The 19,265-nt window shown below is 52.6% G+C and overlaps 4 protein-coding genes across 4 annotated transcripts; 2 read left to right on the top strand and 2 right to left on the bottom strand.

Annotated features, from left to right (window-relative positions):
• Positions 1–5,391: 5,391 nt before the first annotated feature.
• On the top strand, positions 5,392–7,296 carry T069G_10973 (protein kinase domain-containing protein; the record flags this gene model as incomplete). The annotated part of the gene is made up of 1 exon (XM_056178183.1): positions 5,392–7,296. The coding sequence occupies one exon, from the start codon at positions 5,392–5,394 to the stop codon at positions 7,294–7,296; it is 1,905 nt and encodes a 634-aa protein (XP_056024473.1).
• A 981-nt stretch (positions 7,297–8,277) lies between these two features.
• Positions 8,278–10,583, bottom strand: T069G_10972 (transmembrane amino acid transporter protein domain-containing protein; the record flags this gene model as incomplete). The annotated part of the gene is made up of 6 exons (XM_056178182.1): positions 8,278–8,835; positions 8,905–8,970; positions 9,036–9,196; positions 9,265–9,893; positions 9,948–10,331; positions 10,414–10,583. 6 exons carry the CDS (start codon positions 10,581–10,583, stop codon positions 8,278–8,280), a joined length of 1,968 nt encoding a protein of 655 aa, XP_056024472.1.
• A 1,135-nt stretch (positions 10,584–11,718) lies between these two features.
• Positions 11,719–12,428, top strand: T069G_10971 (uncharacterized protein; the record flags this gene model as incomplete). Its single annotated transcript, XM_056178181.1, has 2 exons — positions 11,719–11,969; positions 12,041–12,428. 2 exons carry the CDS (start codon positions 11,719–11,721, stop codon positions 12,426–12,428), a joined length of 639 nt encoding a protein of 212 aa, XP_056024471.1.
• Positions 12,429–12,992: 564 nt separating this feature from the next.
• T069G_10970 (WD domain, g-beta repeat domain-containing protein) lies at positions 12,993–15,159 on the bottom strand (the record flags this gene model as incomplete). The annotated part of the gene is made up of 5 exons (XM_056178180.1): positions 12,993–13,685; positions 13,762–14,398; positions 14,471–14,683; positions 14,752–14,833; positions 15,030–15,159. 5 exons carry the CDS (start codon positions 15,157–15,159, stop codon positions 12,993–12,995), a joined length of 1,755 nt encoding a protein of 584 aa, XP_056024470.1.
• Between the last annotated feature and the right edge of the window lie 4,106 nt (positions 15,160–19,265).

Here is a 19,265-nt window from a genome sequence, read left to right as displayed (position 1 = left end):
TGATTGCCACTGTTCACTGGGTCGGCTGTGGAATGAGAGCGGCCGTGATGGAAAGTTCCATTGACTCTCGACTCACCCAATTTTAGGACAGGACACGTTGACAGAATGGACTGGATGCTTGCGTGTTGCGTGTTGCGGTGGGTAATATACTGGGACTGGATACTGGGTAATAAGGGAGTCTGGGCATAATGAATTGGGATTGAAATTATCAAGGTACTTGCAACTCCGGTGTACCTGGACGGACGGCGATTTGCTTCCGGCATTAAAGTGCAGACCCCATAATCATAATCCGTCTCCGTATCCGTACTTGCAGCTGCATCCATGCTTTCTCCAGCAACAGGTAGGTACTAGGTAGCTGTACATTCGAGTATATACTCGCTCGCACATACGGATCAACAGTTGCGAGTTATTGATTTGCGCTCAAAACCGAAAATCAATCAAAAGGGGGCCAATTCCTGGATGCGTCCAAGGCAACCAATTGAAGCGCCGTTTTTGTTTACTTTAGCCGGCCGAAGATGCCTGCCCAACGCCCAGTGCCAGTCAAGGCGCCGGCGCGGCGCAGGATGATGCATGGACGGGCCTTATTTTGGCTATTTGTTGGCTTTCCATCTTGTTCCCCCAGAAACCCGAGCCAGATTGCGAAACGGGCATTCCAATGCAGGTTTCGCTCGTCTTTTCTTCGTTTTTGTCTTGTTCACGCATGGTCCACTAATTGCATCATGTTTGCATAGCCGTACCATAAATGGAAAATTCTATAACCAAGGGTTCACTCGCCCTTGAAGAATGGCAAAAAACAGCATCTTGTCTGAGTCTCCCTCCCTTACAGCATGACCAGCAGAAAGGTGGCTTGATTGCTCTCTCTCTCCCTGGACATGGCGCTCCGAATGTGAAACACTGCCGGTGCCAATGGCTGGGGAGTACATGAACTCGTTTGTTTCGAGTTTCTGGTGTCCGACAGTGCACCAGATCTGCCGCCGTGGTTGGACGCAAAGTCGAGACAAGCCGGACAAAGGGTTGCACAAGGCACGAAACGAACCTGTACTGTGTACAGTATACAGTATCAAACCCCCAAGTTTCTCTGCGATACGGTACAGTACGAGAGGAAACAAAAATCATGTCTCGGTCCAATCAGGTCTGGCATTGGGACATACCTGTGCACATGAAACGCAGAAACCCGGTCCGGGTCTAATGTTGCTTCGACAATCTGCGCAGGATCCGGCAGGTACTTAGGCCAAGGGTATCTGTTTCTCGTCTCCCCTCTTGAGTTGCAACCGAGATGCATCGCAGACGGGGGTGCGGGTACCAGTGCTTGAGGTACTGTCTGTCCACGTCCGCGGGTTTGGCACTGCGCAGAGAGGCCAATCTCGTCAATCACGACATATATAGCAGAAAGTCTAATTACCTGTACGAGTACCTTGACGGGCAACCGCACGCAGAGCGATATGTACTCGTACTGTATGGCGACCCAATGTACTCCGTATGAAGCGCGGCTGCGTCAGCTATCATATACATAGTGCGAGTAGGAAGTAGAGAGTAAAGAAGGGGGGAGCCGTTGTAAATGAAGATGGAGGCTATGCAATGCCCATCTTTTCTGCCACCGGTCGAGGCACAGCGTTGTAGAGGTGTGTACAGTAAACGGCGTGCGATCGACGGATTGGCCAGCAGCCTCAAGCTTCTGCTACCACTTCGTATCTTACCTTTTGTCTAGCATCTGCGATTATCGCTACCACATTTGGGAACACGGGATGCGAGATAGGCAAGTAGCTCAACTTTGGGCTGCTGGCTAGCAAGTCCCCTAGCGTGAGAAGCAAACAATAGTCGTATCAGTAACCAAGAGCTGCAGCCCCGTTTGGATTGATTGATGTCGTGTGCCCTCGACCCTGTATGACTATGAGACCCTGTATCTCAGCGCTTGCTGCGGGCAAAATAAACGCGGGGACGAAAGCAGAAGAGACGATATATGCATCTCAATTGGTGCCACGCAGCACTGCTGTCATGTTCTTGCTTTGCTTTTGCCTGTCTGTTTCGACTTGTCGTGCCGCGACGTGGACGGATGGCGATCCGCGGCCGAGATACAACTAAGCGATCCTGCAGAGAGAGAGAGAGCATGACATGTACTCCGACATGTACACGTACCAGTGCATATGCGTGTGCGTGTACATACGAATACTCGTACATACAGTTTACCCCCGGCGATGCTGGCCCGAGACTGGCGATTGGCAGCGGCACGCATCGCATCTTTGGGTCGCTTGGCTGAGGGTGTGCTCCGGATTGCGGACGTTGGTTCCCCAAGGATGAGTAACTCGCATTGATGCCCGTCCGTGCGGTGAAGATAGACGCTACTGGCACCACCTGTGTGAGTGCTGTAAGGTGAGCGAATCGATAGGATAGGTGGTGACGATGCTGTCCATACTAAAAATTGTTAAGCTGCACAGTGGCCCAAAGCAGCAGCGGCACGGCCCAGTCACGCAGACCCTCGTCATTTCGTCGTCTGTGGGGACCGCCACCTGGCGTGACTGCGTTGCTGGACGCAAATGGAACATGAACCTCTACATTGGCCATTAGTCCCAGGGGAGGCGTCCAGTTTGTCAGCGCCGGTCGATATTGGCATTTCTATTGGCACTGCTGCTAGCGTGGCACATCACCAGTCGGCCAAAACGCTAACAGTTGCGACTTGCCTGTTGGGAGGTGACTAAAACAACTCAATCCGCTTTCTCATTCCAAGCGGCTCTAAGTTGTTCGTCATCAACAAGCAGCATTACATACTCGTAATAGTACTGTACGAATTATTGATGTTTACGTTTACAAAGGACCGCTATGCGACTCGTGCAGCGATTCCGGCGCATGTTGTAAGAAACCCAAGCCATTGCGTGGTCCCATTCAGCGCACACCGATACGGGCGAACATGATGAAGGCATGCAGGCCGTGAAGATTGTACCGAATCGTCAGTCTATGCGTGGCCTGATATAAGACCAATCTGTACCTGACCTGCAGAAAGTACTTGCTGTACTTGCGAGCAGCCTGCAGCGCAACCAAAACTGCTGCCACGGAGTACTCCGCGACTCCCCAACCCGATTAGGCCCTATCGGGTACCTACCACGAGTACCAAGCGGCTGCTGTTGCGCTTGTACCATCTGGACACACACTTGGTACCTCGCCATCTCTCTTTTTGTGCCCAGCGCAGCAGTCTAAAACTGCATGGCCCGGGAACCTGCGGGATGCGTGGTGCAATCCAAAGTGCAAAAGCCCGCACGGTGCTCCGCAACTTGACCACGCGTGACTCTCTCAGCAGAGCCCAACAAAGATGGCGAGGCCGCAGCCGGAAGCAAAAGAGTCAACGATTGAGCTCGTGAGCGCGCACGGTGCACGGCGGCCTTGTACTCAGTATGCGCCACGGAGTACTTGCATGGGCCCCAAACACCGTGTACAAAGCCCAGAGCTCGTACTGATACCCAACATTTACTACTTCAATGCTGCAACGTGGTCCTGAGCACTCCAATCGAGTACTGTAGGTACTTGTACGAGTCCTGCCTAAAAACGAGGTGTGTGCCAGGACCCTGCGCCGACCGCCGAGTACCGAGTACCCCGTACTCGTGTCCAGGCTGCACCCGCACCGCCGCATGCACGACGCCGGCGGCCAGGTACCCAGTACTCGCACTAGTGATTAATGGATATCAATCCTCCTACCAAGTCCAACCAAGCGCTGTACCATAAGGCACTGTAGGCTGCGTGCTAACTGTACCGATACCGTTGTTGACCTGCAAGTAGCGCCCTGTAGCGCTCGTTCAATGGGACGCTGGTAGCGGGCTAGTGCGCTGCCCCACCCCCCCAGCGCTGCTGCTGGCAGGTTCTCGTGGCTCTTGTGCACACCCCCGTGCTTCCACTCTCTTCCACCGGCCATTTACTCATCCCCAGTCTCCAGTCTTCCCTTTTCATCCTCTCTCTCACCCTTCCTGTTCCTACATTACTTCTTCATTCCCTCCCCCATCACATCTCCTCCTTCCCCCCTGGCACTGCTGTCCTCCATCTCCAAAGGCCTTCTTTCTCCTCGAGCTTGCGTCTCTCTCAAATCCTATTCGTCGTCCTCGAAACTCTGCCATTGCGCCCATTCGCATTGACTCCAAACTCTCAATTCGCCACCCCGAGACGATCCGCTCGCAAGTCCGTCAACTATCCCGACCGATCCCCTGATACAGTCGACGAGAGAAAGAAGGGTCCCTTTGCCTTGCAAGATCCCCTACAGCGGTCCATCAGCGCCTTTTGTCTACTTGACATTCTCGACGCCGCAACAAGCTTCCCGTCTGTCAGCGTGTTACTGTCCTGTCTGTCACTGCTTCGCCGCAAACTATATCGTCGCCAATTTCTACTCTATTGCCTCGGCACTCAGCCTCCCGCCGTTCTCGTCATACCACCCCCGGTCTCGGCCTGCACTCGACATCTTCAGTCAATCTTCATCGAGTCACACGGCGGATAAGGCACAAGCCTCTTTTCCCAACAGCGGCTTTTTCACCCAAAAGTTCTCCTTCGGCTCAACTGCGCTCGCGACTCCAGTACAATCTTCGTCGCCTTGATTGAGTCACCCCCCTTTCAGCGAGAGCTACGCTCCGCTTCCGGCCGCCAGTTTGGTTGGTCCGCCACGTTGCTTCACTCTCCTTGACTTGTCACTCCTCTCAACACCATACTCAACTCGCCTACCTCTCTCGACTCGACGGATCCGACCCTCGCCGTCTTCTCTTTTCCGATACAAGCAACCAATAATCATCACCAGTCGTTCATTTACGCACAACCTTCATAACGCGACCTCGATGCTATCATAACGAATCTCCCATCTCTTCTAAACTTTCTTCTCTATACGCAAGCCGGCTTTCGGCATCTTGGCCACGGTTCTTCATCACTTCGCATCTCCTTTGTTGTCTCTTCTTTTTTCATTACCTCTTTTTTGAAATCTCTCAACCAATGCGCACCTGATAAAACTACTACTACACTCCGCCAAAACATCATACCAACCAACCAACCAACAAATATCATACGTGGCTACACCTGTCGTCTCACCTCTTTTCTTTGTCTAACGGCTTGTACATTTCGGTTATCTGTTATTCGATTCTTCAACTGCTTGTCTTTTTTGAGCAGTCTTTTTTCTCGTCTCTTCTCCTTACTTCGCCTCACTGCAACCTTGCGTATAGAAACGTCGAACGCTTCTTTTACACAAAGGCTGCCTATTGATTCACGATAAAAGAGAAAGGCATATATCGGTTTTTACATATCTTGTCACCAAACAAAACGCCTGTATAAATAAGTTTTGCTTGTCTTGTTTTTCGTCTCTTTTCATCTCGACTTCCCCCCTTTTATCTTATATTTTATTTTATTTTCCCCATCTCAACTTTTTTCAGCATGGAATGCTTGAGGAACAAGTTCACTGGTGGCCTCCTCCTTGATGGAGGTCGCTACCAGACCATCTCACCACTCAACCATGGCTCTTTTGGCATGGTCTTCATGGCTCAGGATACCGTGGCCAACCAGGTTGTCGCCATCAAGTGCCTGACCAAGAAGTCCGCCCCTTGCGACATCGGTCTCGAACTCGCCGTTGACGACCAATCTGAGGAGTATGCTTTGCATAACGGCCTCGGATCGCACCCCAACATCGTCAACCTGCTCGACACGTTTGAGACTGATGCGCACGTCTTCTTGGTCATGGAGTTTTGCTCTCAGGGCGACCTCTATGAGGCCATCCGCAACGGTCATGGACCCCTCGAGACCGAGCATGTTCGTCAATTTATGCTCGAGCTGGTTGACGCAGTCGCGTTTATCCACTCTAAGGGAGTCTATCACCGCGACATCAAGCCTGAGAACATCTTCCTCACTCAAGATGGTGCCATGAAGCTTGGTGACTTTGGCCTTGCGACTACCGACAAGTGGTCTTATGAGACTACTGTTGGCAGTGACAGGTACATGGCCCCTGAGCAGTTCGACTCCGCCGGTGCTGGATACTCGCCCGCCGAGGCCGACATCTGGGCCATTGGCATCTGCCTCCTCAACATTCTCTTCTCCCGCAACCCCTTCACCACCCCCACTGAGTCTGACCCTCTGTTCCTTGACTTTTCTCGTGACAAGCAGAGCCTCTTTGATGTCTTTCCTAGCATGTCCCAGGACACCTACGAGGTCATCGTGCAGTGCATGAACATGGATCCCAGGAAGCGGTCCCTTGAGGGTGCCCGGGATGCCCTCCTTCGCGTTGTGAGCTTTACGACGGAGGACGAGAGCCTTGACGACTTTTGCGGTGCTGAGAACCCTACTATTGCATCCGCCCATCGTGAGCCTCTTCGTACTCCGTCGATTCAGACCCCACACGTTGATGGAGGCGCTTTCCCGTGGACCAAGGCGCTTAATGAGACTCCTGCTCATCGTCGCCAGCTCAGCGCCATCCCGGATGACGAGAGCTACAGCGAAGACCTCTTCTCCAAGTCGGGTGAGACGAACGACTGGTGCTCCGCCTATGTGCAGACCCCGTCGTCTTCCATCCTGGACACGCGCATCATTGAGTCTCGCATGAGAGCCTTCAACATCACTCGCCCTCCTCCCCTGCCCAAGGCCAAGGTTTCTCCAGCTGCTGGATCTCTGCCCATTGCCATGGGCAAGCCGTTCCCTTCCATGGCCACCGTCTTTGGCATGCAAAAGGACACGGTTTCCAAGAGCTGGAGCGACATGTGGGATGAGGACGAGGAAGAGGAGCAGCAGGCGCAACAGCGGGTCAACGCTCTCCAGGAGCTCAACTCGCGCACCTGGAGCCACGAGAGCACCAACGAACACTCGGTGCCAAAGTCTGAGCCCGTTCCCGCGGCTCACGACATCAAGGGGGATGTGGACGATGATTTGGTTGCAGATGGTTTCTTTTTTCACGAGGCCGCGCCGCCCACCAAGCACCAGGCCTTTACTATCACGCCGCGCTACTCGCCTCCATCTAAGCGCGGCAACATTGACAAGTGGGCGGCGCTTGGTGAGCGTCGTAGGGGCCAGAATATCAGCATGGAGCCGGAGAAAAGCCCCGGTTGGAAGCAGCGTCGTCATTTCGGGTTTGGATACAGCAACAACAATAACAATCACAACAAATATTATGAAGCGGGCGTTTGGGATCATTTTTCTACTTCTCACAATAACAATACTTTACACAACAATTATGGAAAGGGCTGGAGCAAGGATCGCCTCAAGGAAAATTCTTGGACTAAGGCCAAAGATTGGAACTGGCGCAAGGATAGGCGCACCGATCTGGGAGATGTTGAGTGGGTTGGTGGTTGGTAAGGGGGCCTCCCCTTTTCTTGTTTGGGGCTTTCTCAACCACCAATCGTGGTTATCGCCGCCATCGTTTTATTGCTGGCATGGAAGAAGACAAAAAATTGGGAGCAGTTTTTCTTGGAGCGCTTAGACCAGGATCATGGAGAACACACACAAAGAAGCAAAATGGTTTGCCGTCTCTGCATCGAGCCCCTTTTACTTGGGGGATCTGCATTGTAGACGGAGAATAGTTTTCGAATTTGGATCTTCATGGTTGGTTTACTTTTTGGTTAGAGTACTTTGAGGGGCACTGCTTGCTTTTGCTTTTGTGCCGGGGAGGGACGATATAGGCTTTGACTCGCTTTCTGCGTATCACTTATTTAACATAATAAAACATACCAGAGGTTACCCACTCACTTATAAGTTTCTATGTGCATTGTGATGTATTTGTTTGTAAACTCAGGATGGGGATGTGAGCATTCCAGCTTACGTCAGTTGTGGCATGATGTTGAAAGAATGAAGTACATTTGAAGGTATGTCGTCGATACTATTTAGATATGTATTGGTTTGAGCTGATGGTTTGATCATGACTTAGATGACATGTATATACAGAGTTGGTGTTGGCCTTACATAGTTACGCCACTAAATATCATTACACCAGATAAAGTTGGAAACAAAGTTGAGAAACGTCGTCTAGGTTACTTGAAAGGTGTTCCCAGCTGGAAAGCTTATGCCAAATAAAGAGCTTAAAGATGTTTCAAGGTGGAAGGTTTATGCCAAATAAAGGGCTTATGCTTTAGTAGTCATAAAAGTAAGAAACACGCTTTGAACTATTTCGAACAACGTAGCCATGTACCTAGATGAGCAATTCCTTGTGACAAGATGAAAAATAAGGAATTGTATCGTAAATGCCCAGAAAGATGCTAGATGCTATAATCCCATGTAAAAACAAACATATACCACGCCATGGATGGATATATATAAAACAAAAGCAAAAACAACTCTGGTTTAAGCGCCAATGAGCTCCTTTGGCAAAAACGTAAACACGGTGCCAATAAGGCCAAACACACCAAAGACCACCAGCAAGCAATACAGCACAAGACGTTCCCTCGCCTCAACGTCCTTTGCATAGAGCTTGAGGTAAAACGAGATGGGCAGGATAATGGAGATGAGCGAGCACAGCGCCGCACCAAGGAATGCGCAGACGGAATCAAACGCCGGAAAGAGGATGGATATGCCGAGCAAGATGAGGACGACTACAACACGCACCAGGGTCCTTTGACAGGATCTTATAAAGGCGGGTTTCCAGTCGTCGGTACCACTGGAGGAATGATGATGATGGTGATGGTGGTGGTGAAGCCCGCAGAGGACGTCGGCGGTGGTGATGAGGGGGCGAGCGTTGAGAGGGAGTTTGGTCAGGGGGATGATGGTGACGCAGATGCACATGAAGATGGTGAGGCCTTTTGGGAAACTGGAGCTCCTGATGATGTTGTTGGTGATGGCCTCGCCGATGCCGTCGCCGAACATGAGCATGCCGACGATGGCGAGGCAGGTGTCTAGAACGTACTGTAGTTGAAGTGTGTGTTAGTTTGTTTTCAAAGTGGTATAGAGGGGATTTTAGGGGGATACACGTACGGAAAACGAAAAAGTGACGGCAACGCCTTTGCCCCATTTGTGAGGGTGGCGCATGTCTCGATAAATCTGGTTTTGCAATGTTAGAAAACAGGAGAAGTCTAACGATATGAAGTATCGGGAAGCCTTCTTACCGAGGGAAATACAGAGTGAGCCCCCCATGGGCTGAGCATGAGGCCATATGCCAGAGGCAGTGCCAACCAGTTCGTAGGGAAAAGGTGAGTAGCAGCAGGTTCCCACAAGGAGCCAGGGGCATCCGGCTTGATGAGGCCATCAGCAATGACAACGCACACGACTAGGTGAGAAATTATGAGTCAGTATTGATCAAACACTGCAGATATAAGAAGATAGAGGTGGGCTCACTGCAAAAGGTAGAAAAGATGCCAATGATGCTAGTATAGCTCAACCAGCGCAGAGGCAGAGCGTTGAGAATGAGGGTGATGGCGGCGCAGATGCACTTCCACACTTCTACACTTGCCAGGCCGGGAAGCAGCAGAGCAAGCGAGTCGGAGAACAAGATGATGAGAGCAACACAAGCCGCAATGAGCTCAATGGTAAACAAGGCTGATACAATGATACGAGCTCTGGTACCAAACGAAACGTATGCCAGGTCAGAGTAGGTAATGAGGCTGGCATCGTAATCCATGCACTTGGCCAGCAGATTGGCCGTGTGCCCTGTGACAGCCGCAGTCACCGTGAGAATGATAAGGCCGAGGACCCAGCCGCTCATCTTAAAGGCCAGTGGTAAACTCAGCAGTCCAACGCCAATGATGGCGTTTATGGAATTGAAGATGGATTGGGGCAAGGTGCTCTGGCCGTCGATAGTCAGAACAACCTTGTTTCCTTGCTTAACCTCCTTGACCAAGATAGGCTGCTCCTCGCCATAGGCAGCATCCTCTTCTTGGGCCGCTTCCTCCTCCGTCTGGCCTGGCGCTATTCGAATAACAGACGGTCGATGTCGAATAAGCGACGGGCCACCAATTGTACCATAACTGCGATATGAGCCATAGCTACCAATGATGCTCGGCGTAGCCAAGTAAGGAGACGATCCAAATATGCTCGAATGGCTAGAAAACGTCGCCGGCAGCGCACCGCTCGCCATTTCCACGTCGACATTCTGCTTGCCCTCGCGCTCTCTCCCCTGAGAATCTACGATATTGTTGCTCGAGCCAGCACCAGCAAAGGGACTCCCCACCCGCGGCGACGCCTCCGAGCGCCGCCCAAACCCACCGTCGTCGCGGTCATCGTGACTTGTCGTGTACTCGATCTCCTCGCCGTCCATCTGCTGATCGGCCGCAAAGACAAAGCTCGGGCGCCGAGGAAGAACCTCTGGGAACGCGGCGGCGCGCTGCCAACTGCGGGCAAAGGACCTGAAGCTGTTGACGCCGCCAACATCTGCCATGGCGGCAAGACGGTCTGTGACGGAAGACCTGTGCAACGGGGGAGGCTTTATTAGCATGTTTGCGCAAACAAAATTGTCTTCTGTTCTGTTCCCGTTCTTTGTCAGCTTACCGTCTGCGCTCAATGTGTCGAGCAGCGGGATGCGCGCCACCATCGTCAGCGTCGTCATCGTCGAGCAACGGTCGTTCCTCTGCGAAAGGGTTTGACGAAACGCTGCCCGAAGGCGATGCCAGGCCGTCGTACTCGTCCCATGTGGTGGGATTTCTCGAGGGCGGCGCCATTGGGGCTGAGAAGCCGCGGTGGTGGTTTGTCGTGTGTCCGCTGGTAGCCGAGTGGCGATGAGGTCAACTTTTTTTTTTTCTTTTCTGGTGGTTTGGATGTCTATATCATGTATGAGGATGATGCGCCAATCCAATGTCTTTGTATAGAAAAGAATAGAGAAATGGTGGTGTTTCTATGAATGATCCGACTCGCGGAACAAGAAAGAAACGGTGTGGAAGAATGGAAGAGAAAACAAGAGAAAACAAGAAGATATCCCCAACTGCGTGTGATCACAGGCGGCAACGAAGATAGTGAGGGGTGGCACCAACCCCCCTTGCCCTTGGCCTTTCAGCGCAAACACCCCATTATCATACTCGTATCATGCGCTAAAAACAACAAGGGAAAACACAACCATGTTAAAATACCTAGCTCCTAACAGCAGGTCAAACGGAGGCTATTCGGTCGCTAGAATCAAGGGCAAATGCTCACCTGGTCAAAGCTGGAGAGAAGCTAGACTATGTAACTGACTAGGCTGGAGTTGGACCATGGCCTCATGCATGGGAGCTTATCTTGTTTTTTTGCGCGCGATGGAGATGAGAGTGTGGGGGGGATGGTTTGCTATGGGAGTACTTGGGTTTGTATGGGCGGAGAGGTGATGGCCGAGGTAGCTATCTGTCTGGGTTAAAGTGAGTACATGCTTGCATTTACTCGTACATTGATGGGATGCAGCTTGTGTGTTTTAGCATCTTGGCAGCACCAACATCGTCATCCGACATTTGATTGATAGATTGACCGGCAATTGACGATGTCTCTATCTACTTTCTCTATTTTCAATTAAACTACCTATCATTTCTTCTCTTCTTCTTCTATTCTCCTTCCATTTCATCTTCGATAACAAACAATCCATCTCCATTACTTTACACATCACGTCACTAAATCATTTCATCTTTATCACTTCGTTCTAACGATCAATCTATCTCACATGATCCCCCCTCCACACACACTAAAACCAACCCATTACGGCACCTAATCCACCCGCCCCAGCTCCCTTATCAGCCACTATCAGCCGCAAATCAACTCTTATCTCACCAAAAAAGCATCACATCTCAAAATCGCATCTTCAACCAACTCCACCACCACCAAACCGCCTACACAATGAGTTCGTCAACGTCATCCCTCGCAACAGCAACAACCTCCCTCTCTCCCATCCTCCCCATACTCAACGCCTTCAACCACCGCCACCACAACCAGCACCGCCTCGCCCACTGGTGGCCCGTCTTCCGCATCTTTCGTCGAACCATCCACTCCCTGCTCGAAGACCTAACTTCTCGTCGTCGACAAGATGCCTCGTCACCTCCTCCGCGCGCAATCTGGCTCAACAAACACTTTATCCCCAGAGCATATATGTAACCATCACCTCAACTACCCCCACCAAAAATAATACAATTTCAGTAATTGACTTAGGGGAATAAAACAGAGCCTTTTCACAACTCGCCGCAGACAACCAACACGCTCCCCTCGGCCTTCTCCTCCTCGCCATCCTCGCACGCACACATACAGCCGTCACACAACTTCTCGATCGACCGACTATTCCTCCGCCATCATCATCAACTACACGCGCCAACGACGTAAGCCAGGATAAAGGCGTTGCCATAGCTCGCCAGAAACAACCCCCGCCAACAGAGCGCCTAAAGACACAATCCACTATCCAACCTCCCTCAGACGAACAGCAAGGCGAAAAGCTCGATCGAGACGCAATAAAGCCATCAAAATCAAAATCAAAAGAAGTTCCATCAAAAGAGAAAAAGAAGAAGAAAAAGGCAAAGGGAGATGCGCTATCCAGCCTGTTCGGCTCCTTGGCATAACCAAAGCCAGTAATATCGTCCCTTCAGCCAGCCATGTTTCATATACAGATACCCCGGCTTTTGCCAATATCATAGCATATTCAATGTCATAGTAAAAGAAGTTTCACATTTAATCTTTTGCATTGCATAAAAGTTCGTTTTCATTACCAAAAATAAAAACTAAAGACAAAAAAAAACATCAAGAGAAACAAGGCCGACGAATTAATAAACCCTACTTGGCCTCCCTCATACCGTACATGTTCAATAAGGCTGTGCTTTCCCACCTTGTGCGCCAGCCTTTGTAAGTTGATAATAACCACTCCCTCCCCCAATAATCTTGCCTCGTAACGCATATTCCAAGGTATAAAGAGCAGCTTGGGCGGGGGACGGTTTTTCTAAATCCTCCCCCAAGACCATCCATTCTTCTCCCCAATTTCCAAACCAAGTCGTGTTGCTTTTTGGCCTCGTGGCGAGGGCTCTATTCGCGTATTTCGTTCTTTTTTTCACGTCTCAATATCGCGCTGGATATCGCGCTGGAATTGAGTCAAGCACGATCGGGTTCCTCTCAGTGCCCGGGTACGGCCTCTAGTAAGGGCGGTAGGACCAGATGCGAGCCTTCATGTCGCCTGAGCCGGTTGCAAAGTAGCCTCCTTGCGGGCTCGGGGCAACGGAAATGACCGAGTTCTTGTGTCCCTGAAGCATGAGCTGGGTCGTTCCCGTTCGGGGATCCCAGAACTGGACGCCGCGGTCCTTGGAGCCGGACAAGACCCAGTTGGCGTCCGGGGTCAGCGCAACAGACAGGACAAAGTCTCGGTGACCCTCAAACGTCTTGACGCACTTGCCGCCCTTAGTGCCAGCGCTGGGAGGGCCACGAGGGGAGCTGAGCTCCCACATCTTGATCGTCCGGTCCAGACTGCCGCTGACCAGGTCTTTGCCGTTGGGCGAAAAGGCCACTGAATAGACGGAGTCCTTGTGCCCATCGGGTCCTTCCAATCGCTCGACCAAAAAGCCAGTCATAATGTCCCAAACGCGCACGCTCTTATCCAAGGAGCCGGCGGCAACGAATTGCGTATCGGGGGAAATGGCAACGGTGGTTACACCATCCTCAATCGTAAGGGTGAGGGTGTTAGTGCCCTGCTCAATATCCCACAGACGCACGGTTCTGTCGCCACTACCCGACGCAATAGTACGACCGTCGCGGGCAAAGTCGAGCGAGTAGATATCTTGCTCGTGGCCCGAGAAGTGGTTACGAATGGTTCGGGTAGCAATATCCCACACCTAAAGATGGAAATCAAGGTTAGTGTCTCAGGGCTGTGTGGGGAGATTGGAGTCTGCCAAGCGTTGGTTTGCTTACCCGAATCAACTTATCCTCGGCACCGGTGGCCAGGTATCGGCCATCGGGGCTGAAGCAGACGCTTCGAATGTAAAGATCGGCAGCCATGTCGGTGGCGCTGTGGTCCTCCAAGACGCAAACCTTTTCGCCAGTCTGGACATCGAAAATCTGGGCCGACTTGTTGCATCCGGTGGCGACGTACTTGCCGTCGTGGCTGAAGCGGACGCAGCACACGACACTCTCGTGGGTCAGGGAGTGGACGAGGTCAACGTCCAGGACGCGCTGAACCTGCGGGTTGAAAATGGCATACCAGTCGTTGCCCGTCTTCTTGTTGTGGGGAGCAACGGCATCGACCTCGAGATCGCCCAGAGCATTGCTAATGGGAGGGGGAGGGGCTCGAGGGTTCATGCGAGCGTGGTCGGGGGTCGGGTGGCTCACTTGCGGGGACTGAGCATTGCCGGGATACGGCACGGGGGTGTTGATCTGGGGGGTAGCAGGCCCGACGGCACCCGGAGGACGGGCCATGGCTCGCCGGCCGGGACCAGGCGAAGCCGTGCTTGGCGGAGGCTGAGGCATGGTGTTGGGGGGATAAGCCTGGTACGGCGGCTGCTGCTGAGGCTGCTGTTGCTGTTGCTGCTGTTGCTGCTGCTGCTGTGCGCTAGGGTGAGGAGGGGCGACGGGCAGTCCTGGAGGACCTTGAGCCATCTGGTGATGGTGAGGGCCCATTTGCTGCTCCTGAGGAGGAGCCTGAGGCTGAGGCGGCGCAAGGCCTCCGGGGTTGCTGCCGGCCATGATGCCACTAAAGAGGCCATTCCCGGGCGCTATCGAGGGAGGCTGCTGAGACGGGCCGGCGTGCTGAGGAGGTCCCTGGAGGCCGGACTGCGGAGCTCCCTTGCGAGCAACCTCGAGCTGATGTCGCAGCATGTTGATTTCTTCCTCATACCTGTAGGGGAAGGCAGATGCGGTTAGCGCTGCATGAGAGACGTGTGCCCATTTAGAAGGTTTGCTTACTTTTGCTTGAGCGTCATGTGGGTTTGCTCCATGGCATAGACCTTTTCTCGCACCAGCTGCATTTCGCTGACCTGCGCCGAGACTAAATTCACCTTGTTAGCCCAGAATTCCATTGCTTGGCAACCTTGATCGTTTTCTTCTTTCTGTTTTTCTCCCGTCATTTTCTCTCTCCATCTTTCTCCTCTTTTTTTTTTCACTTGTAGTTTCAAGGTTCCACGTTGTCACAGCGCACGGGAGGCGGCGGGGGAGGGAACTTTATAGTTGCGAGGGAAGCGTACTCTGATGCTCAAAGTTTTCACTTTGACGCTGCTGGCTATCGAATTCGGCCCTAATTTGCTCCAGCAGCTCGTTGAGGCGAGCGTTGCCTGGGGGCACAGCGCCCATGCCGCGATGGGAATACATGGACATGATTGATCGAGACGGGCTGAGTGACTGAAATAGGAGGCAGGGCGACGGCGCGCGGCGCGACAATCGATCGGATCGGGAGGTGATGCAGGAGGCAATGTCAAGCGGTTCCTGAGGCCAGCTGTCGCCTCGATCCGGAGATCAGCAGGCGGGATTGCCGGAGTGCCGAGTTTCTCAACGAGGCTCTATCGAAGCCCGCGAATCGAAACACCCTCCAAAAAAAATGATGATGTTCAAAAAAATTCTAGCTTCGACCGGCCGAGGCTGAACGGCAGAGGCGATGATGAGACGGGCGGGCGGTGGGAAGGAAAAGCTCGTGGCCAGGGCCTGGGGATCGCGCGTCCACGGAGCGACGGGACGTGATTCGAGGCGTGGGAGGTTTGTCCAAGGAGAAGAAAGAGAAAAAGGTGAGAGGAGGAACTTTGGAGGTACAGCGTCGCGGCTGGGGGAATAAGGTAACTCGGTGGAGCACTTGAAGCGAGCAGGCTTCTCGTCTCGGGGCTCGTAGCCTGACCACAGGCAGCTGGGGGGGGCTTTTTCCAAGGGGGGCGCCTCGTTGTACATGCAGCCCAAGTCCAGACGACCGCCGCATGTACCTGGCGGTACTTGGGGCACGGGCCACTGCACGCGCGAATCCACGCATCCACGGGGAGGGGACTCTTGGGGGGCTCCAGCACCCACATGTACAGGCGACAGGGGCTGCATGTACTCCCGCTAGCCGGGCCCCAAAGTGTCTGGCACAGCCGGGCAGGGGCGTGGGAGGTGGGAGGTGGGAAGTAGGAAGCTCGGGCCATTTCTGCCCTTGGGATTGGGTTCTGTCGTCTTCTTTTTTCTCTTGGGGGCGTGCTTGTTCTTTTTAGGGGTGTGCAGTAGCGCGGGCTGGCATGGGATGGGGCATGGCATCAACGAGTTGTCGCGGTGCTACGAGAATTGAACTCGTACCGGACGCTGGATGCTGGATGGGGACTAAATGAGCGGGTAGCACAGGTGGTTACCGTTGCCGTGCAGTCTACGGAGTACCTGGAGGTGAATACTACTAGGTCATGTACTCATACGATACACCTCTTCTTCACCTGGGGTCACACAACGGGCAGAAGAGCGCCAGTGAGCCTGTTACACGGCAATGGAGCATGTTGAGCAGACCAGAGCAGAATAAAGCAGACCAGAGCATGCCATGCACATGCACACACATGCACGGGGGCTCATAGTACAGTAGACAATATGCCACAACCTACCTACTACAGGTAGTAGTGCTATGTAGGCAGGTAAGGTGAGATAAACTCCACGACTTAACCTGTCATAGTACCTTAAATAATGGGGTTGAGAAACAAGATTAATGCTTTTCGGGGAGATATTTTTGACTTTTGCAGTCTTTTCCGGTGAGGCGGCGCGCTCATTCAAGCCAAAACAACACAGAGGCGTATATACGTACTCGTAGCCCTCTCATCGACCATCGTCATCTGTATCTGCTGGTCATCACACATACAGCCATTCCCCCCGTCCAGTATTCCGTCCTTCCGTAATCAAAGCTCCGCAACCCGCATGTACCTGTAAGCGCCTTTCAGCCCCCCTTCAAGCGCGCCCCCCCTCGGTCTCCTCTCTGCGTACCCTCATCCTGGCTTCCCAATCCGCCGCCCGTTCCCCAGCAGCAGGGCCGGTGCAGAGGCCCAGCCCGGCACGGTGGGGCCCAGCTTAGCCCTGATGGGCATCTGCACGGCGAGTGTTCACGTCGCGGCCTCTGCCCTCTCTCTGCTCTGCCTGGGACTGGCTTACTAAGGGGCAAAAACACTGTGCAACCCGTCCGTCGAAATGCCCACATCGTGCTAACACCAACTGCTGCTGGTTCCGTCACAAAAACGCAGGGATGCAAAAAGTGGGCTGCAGCGTGTGGGGCCCGGCACCACCAACGGGGCCCACCCGGTCCCAGCGCTGACAAGGGGCTGTTGGAGCGGGTCCAAGTCTCGCAAAGCCCAAGCCCAACACCAGCCAACACCAGCCACACCCAGCCCAGCCCAGCCAAGTCTGTTCCCCATGATATCCATCGCCCAAGTGCTTGTGCTCGTACTACCGTACCTGGCTCTGCACTGCACCCACTTGCGGCTTAGGGCCCTGTCCTGTCCTTCGTCCTCCTTTGCCGATTCAACTGCGCTGTGGTTTAGTTTTTGTTTGTGATTATTTGTACGACACACACGCAGGCATGCACGCACGCACGCACGAAGCACATCGAGGCCTAACCCGGTATCCGAACATCCAGGCGCCATGTGCACTATCCGAGCTCGAGATTCATTTATTCATTCATTCCTTTCCCTTGAGTCTGAGTCACTTATTATTAGCATAAAGTGTCTGACCGTTTGTCGACTACTATCTCCAGAGGTGAGTCAAGGACGGTTGAATCAGACAGAGATAGGTCTACCCTTGCCCCTGAAAAAGAGAAGCTGGGCTGAGCCGAGCTGAACTCGGCATCAAACAAAGTGCCGCCAGAAACAGAGTTGCAATCTAATCTCCTTGCCCTCCTTCTTTTCTTCCTCTTCGCTATTTCTTTTTTTCATTTCTCTTTTTTTTTTTTTTAATCCAACTTGGCCGTTTGCGTTCAGACGTTGCCGCTTCTTCTTATTTGTCACCCGCGCGGCGCATGTGTCTCGCAACCTTTCCCCCGGTCAGCCACATGAGGCTGAAGACCGCCGATGGAAAGATGTCTTGGCAGCCTCGTTTGCCTGCTTCTAGATCTTGTGTGTGTGCTCTGGCCGGATACGTACTCCGTAATTCCAACCCAGCACTGCTAACATCCATCCTCTTTTTTCCATCCCCCGCTTTTCCTTTTTCCATTTCCATCCCCATTTGCCTCTTCCCGCCCCCCTTGCTTCTCAAATACCACCCATGCTCTGTGTACCATACAGTATTTCCTATCTGTGAGATGATGCTTGATTTTCTCCGTGGCAGCCACACCCAACATGTGCGTGTCTTAATCTAGTCCCCTGGTGGGATTGGCCATCTGCGGCTTACTTGTACTGGAGGTGGTGCCCAGCGATCCTACCATGTAACAGGTGTCAGGTTGTATGCACGCATGTCTTGGAAAGCTCTTTTCACGGGCCGCCATCGGGCTCATGGCACATACGATACACATACCTGCCTGTACCCAGTACGGAGTGTAAGGTAGTGGTTTTTGATCATGGCTTGTGCTTTGGGAGTGCTTGTCCAGGGTATAATTAGAGGCGGGATGAAGTCTGCTTTGGGGCTGTCTAGCGGGTAGCGTCAAACAGGCCCGGCATCAGACGCGTTTGTTTAGTTTGAAGCCATAGGTGTAAACTCCGACGTGGAGTATGCAGAAGCCTGGATGAAGTATGGCAACAACAGTCCAAATCGTCCACTGATAGCGTCCGCGTAAAGAAACGTCGTCACAACGCTATCTGCATCAGACAAAAGCACTCATGAGACCTTCTATGCCCTAATGAGATAGCTACATGCATGTACTCGAAGTCTGGTGTGTCTTGGTGCTGTGTGGTTGCACACCTCATGTCCTGCGTGACCGCCATGACGTGGGTATCGGAAACAACTCCTTTTTGCAATAGTAAACGCCACAAACCTGTGCGAGCATCGCGATTCGCAAGTGGAAATGCCCTCGTTGAGATCGAGAGGCCTCGTGCTCGACCTGCCCCATCCACTTACCCTACAAAGACTCAACTCAACTCGATTGAACCCCGACTCCGGTTCCGAGTAGGTGCTTTTATGTAGCACACACAATATCGTACGCAGCCTAACTACTAAATTGCCTTTATACAACAAATGTCCAGTCAAAGGTAATAATTCAGTGTCACCGCAGTTGGATTGGCTAGAGCGTTCATTGTTTGCTTGTTGGGTTGATATGCCTTCATGCGAAACATTTTCGCTGCCGATGATACTCCGCCGCCCGCACACTACATTTCAAGCATCAATCTCAAACAAACCCCCTAGCACAGGCGCTATGTCACCCGGCAAACTTTCCCAAGCCAAGGTGCTCAAGGCTAGGGTCGGGTATCTACCCGCAATTAATCCTAGGCACGAAAAACGAAAGAATGGAGTGCTAAGCTGGATTGACACCTGCCTGTGCTCGTACATAAGCTGGCCAACAT

Source organism: Trichoderma breve (assembly GCF_028502605.1).
Source record: "Trichoderma breve strain T069 chromosome 7 map unlocalized scaffold00007, whole genome shotgun sequence".
Classification (NCBI taxonomy): Eukaryota; Fungi; Ascomycota; class Sordariomycetes; order Hypocreales; family Hypocreaceae; genus Trichoderma; species Trichoderma breve.
The sequence above is the reverse complement of the archived record's forward strand: the minus strand, read 5'-3'. Positions and strand labels throughout refer to the sequence as shown.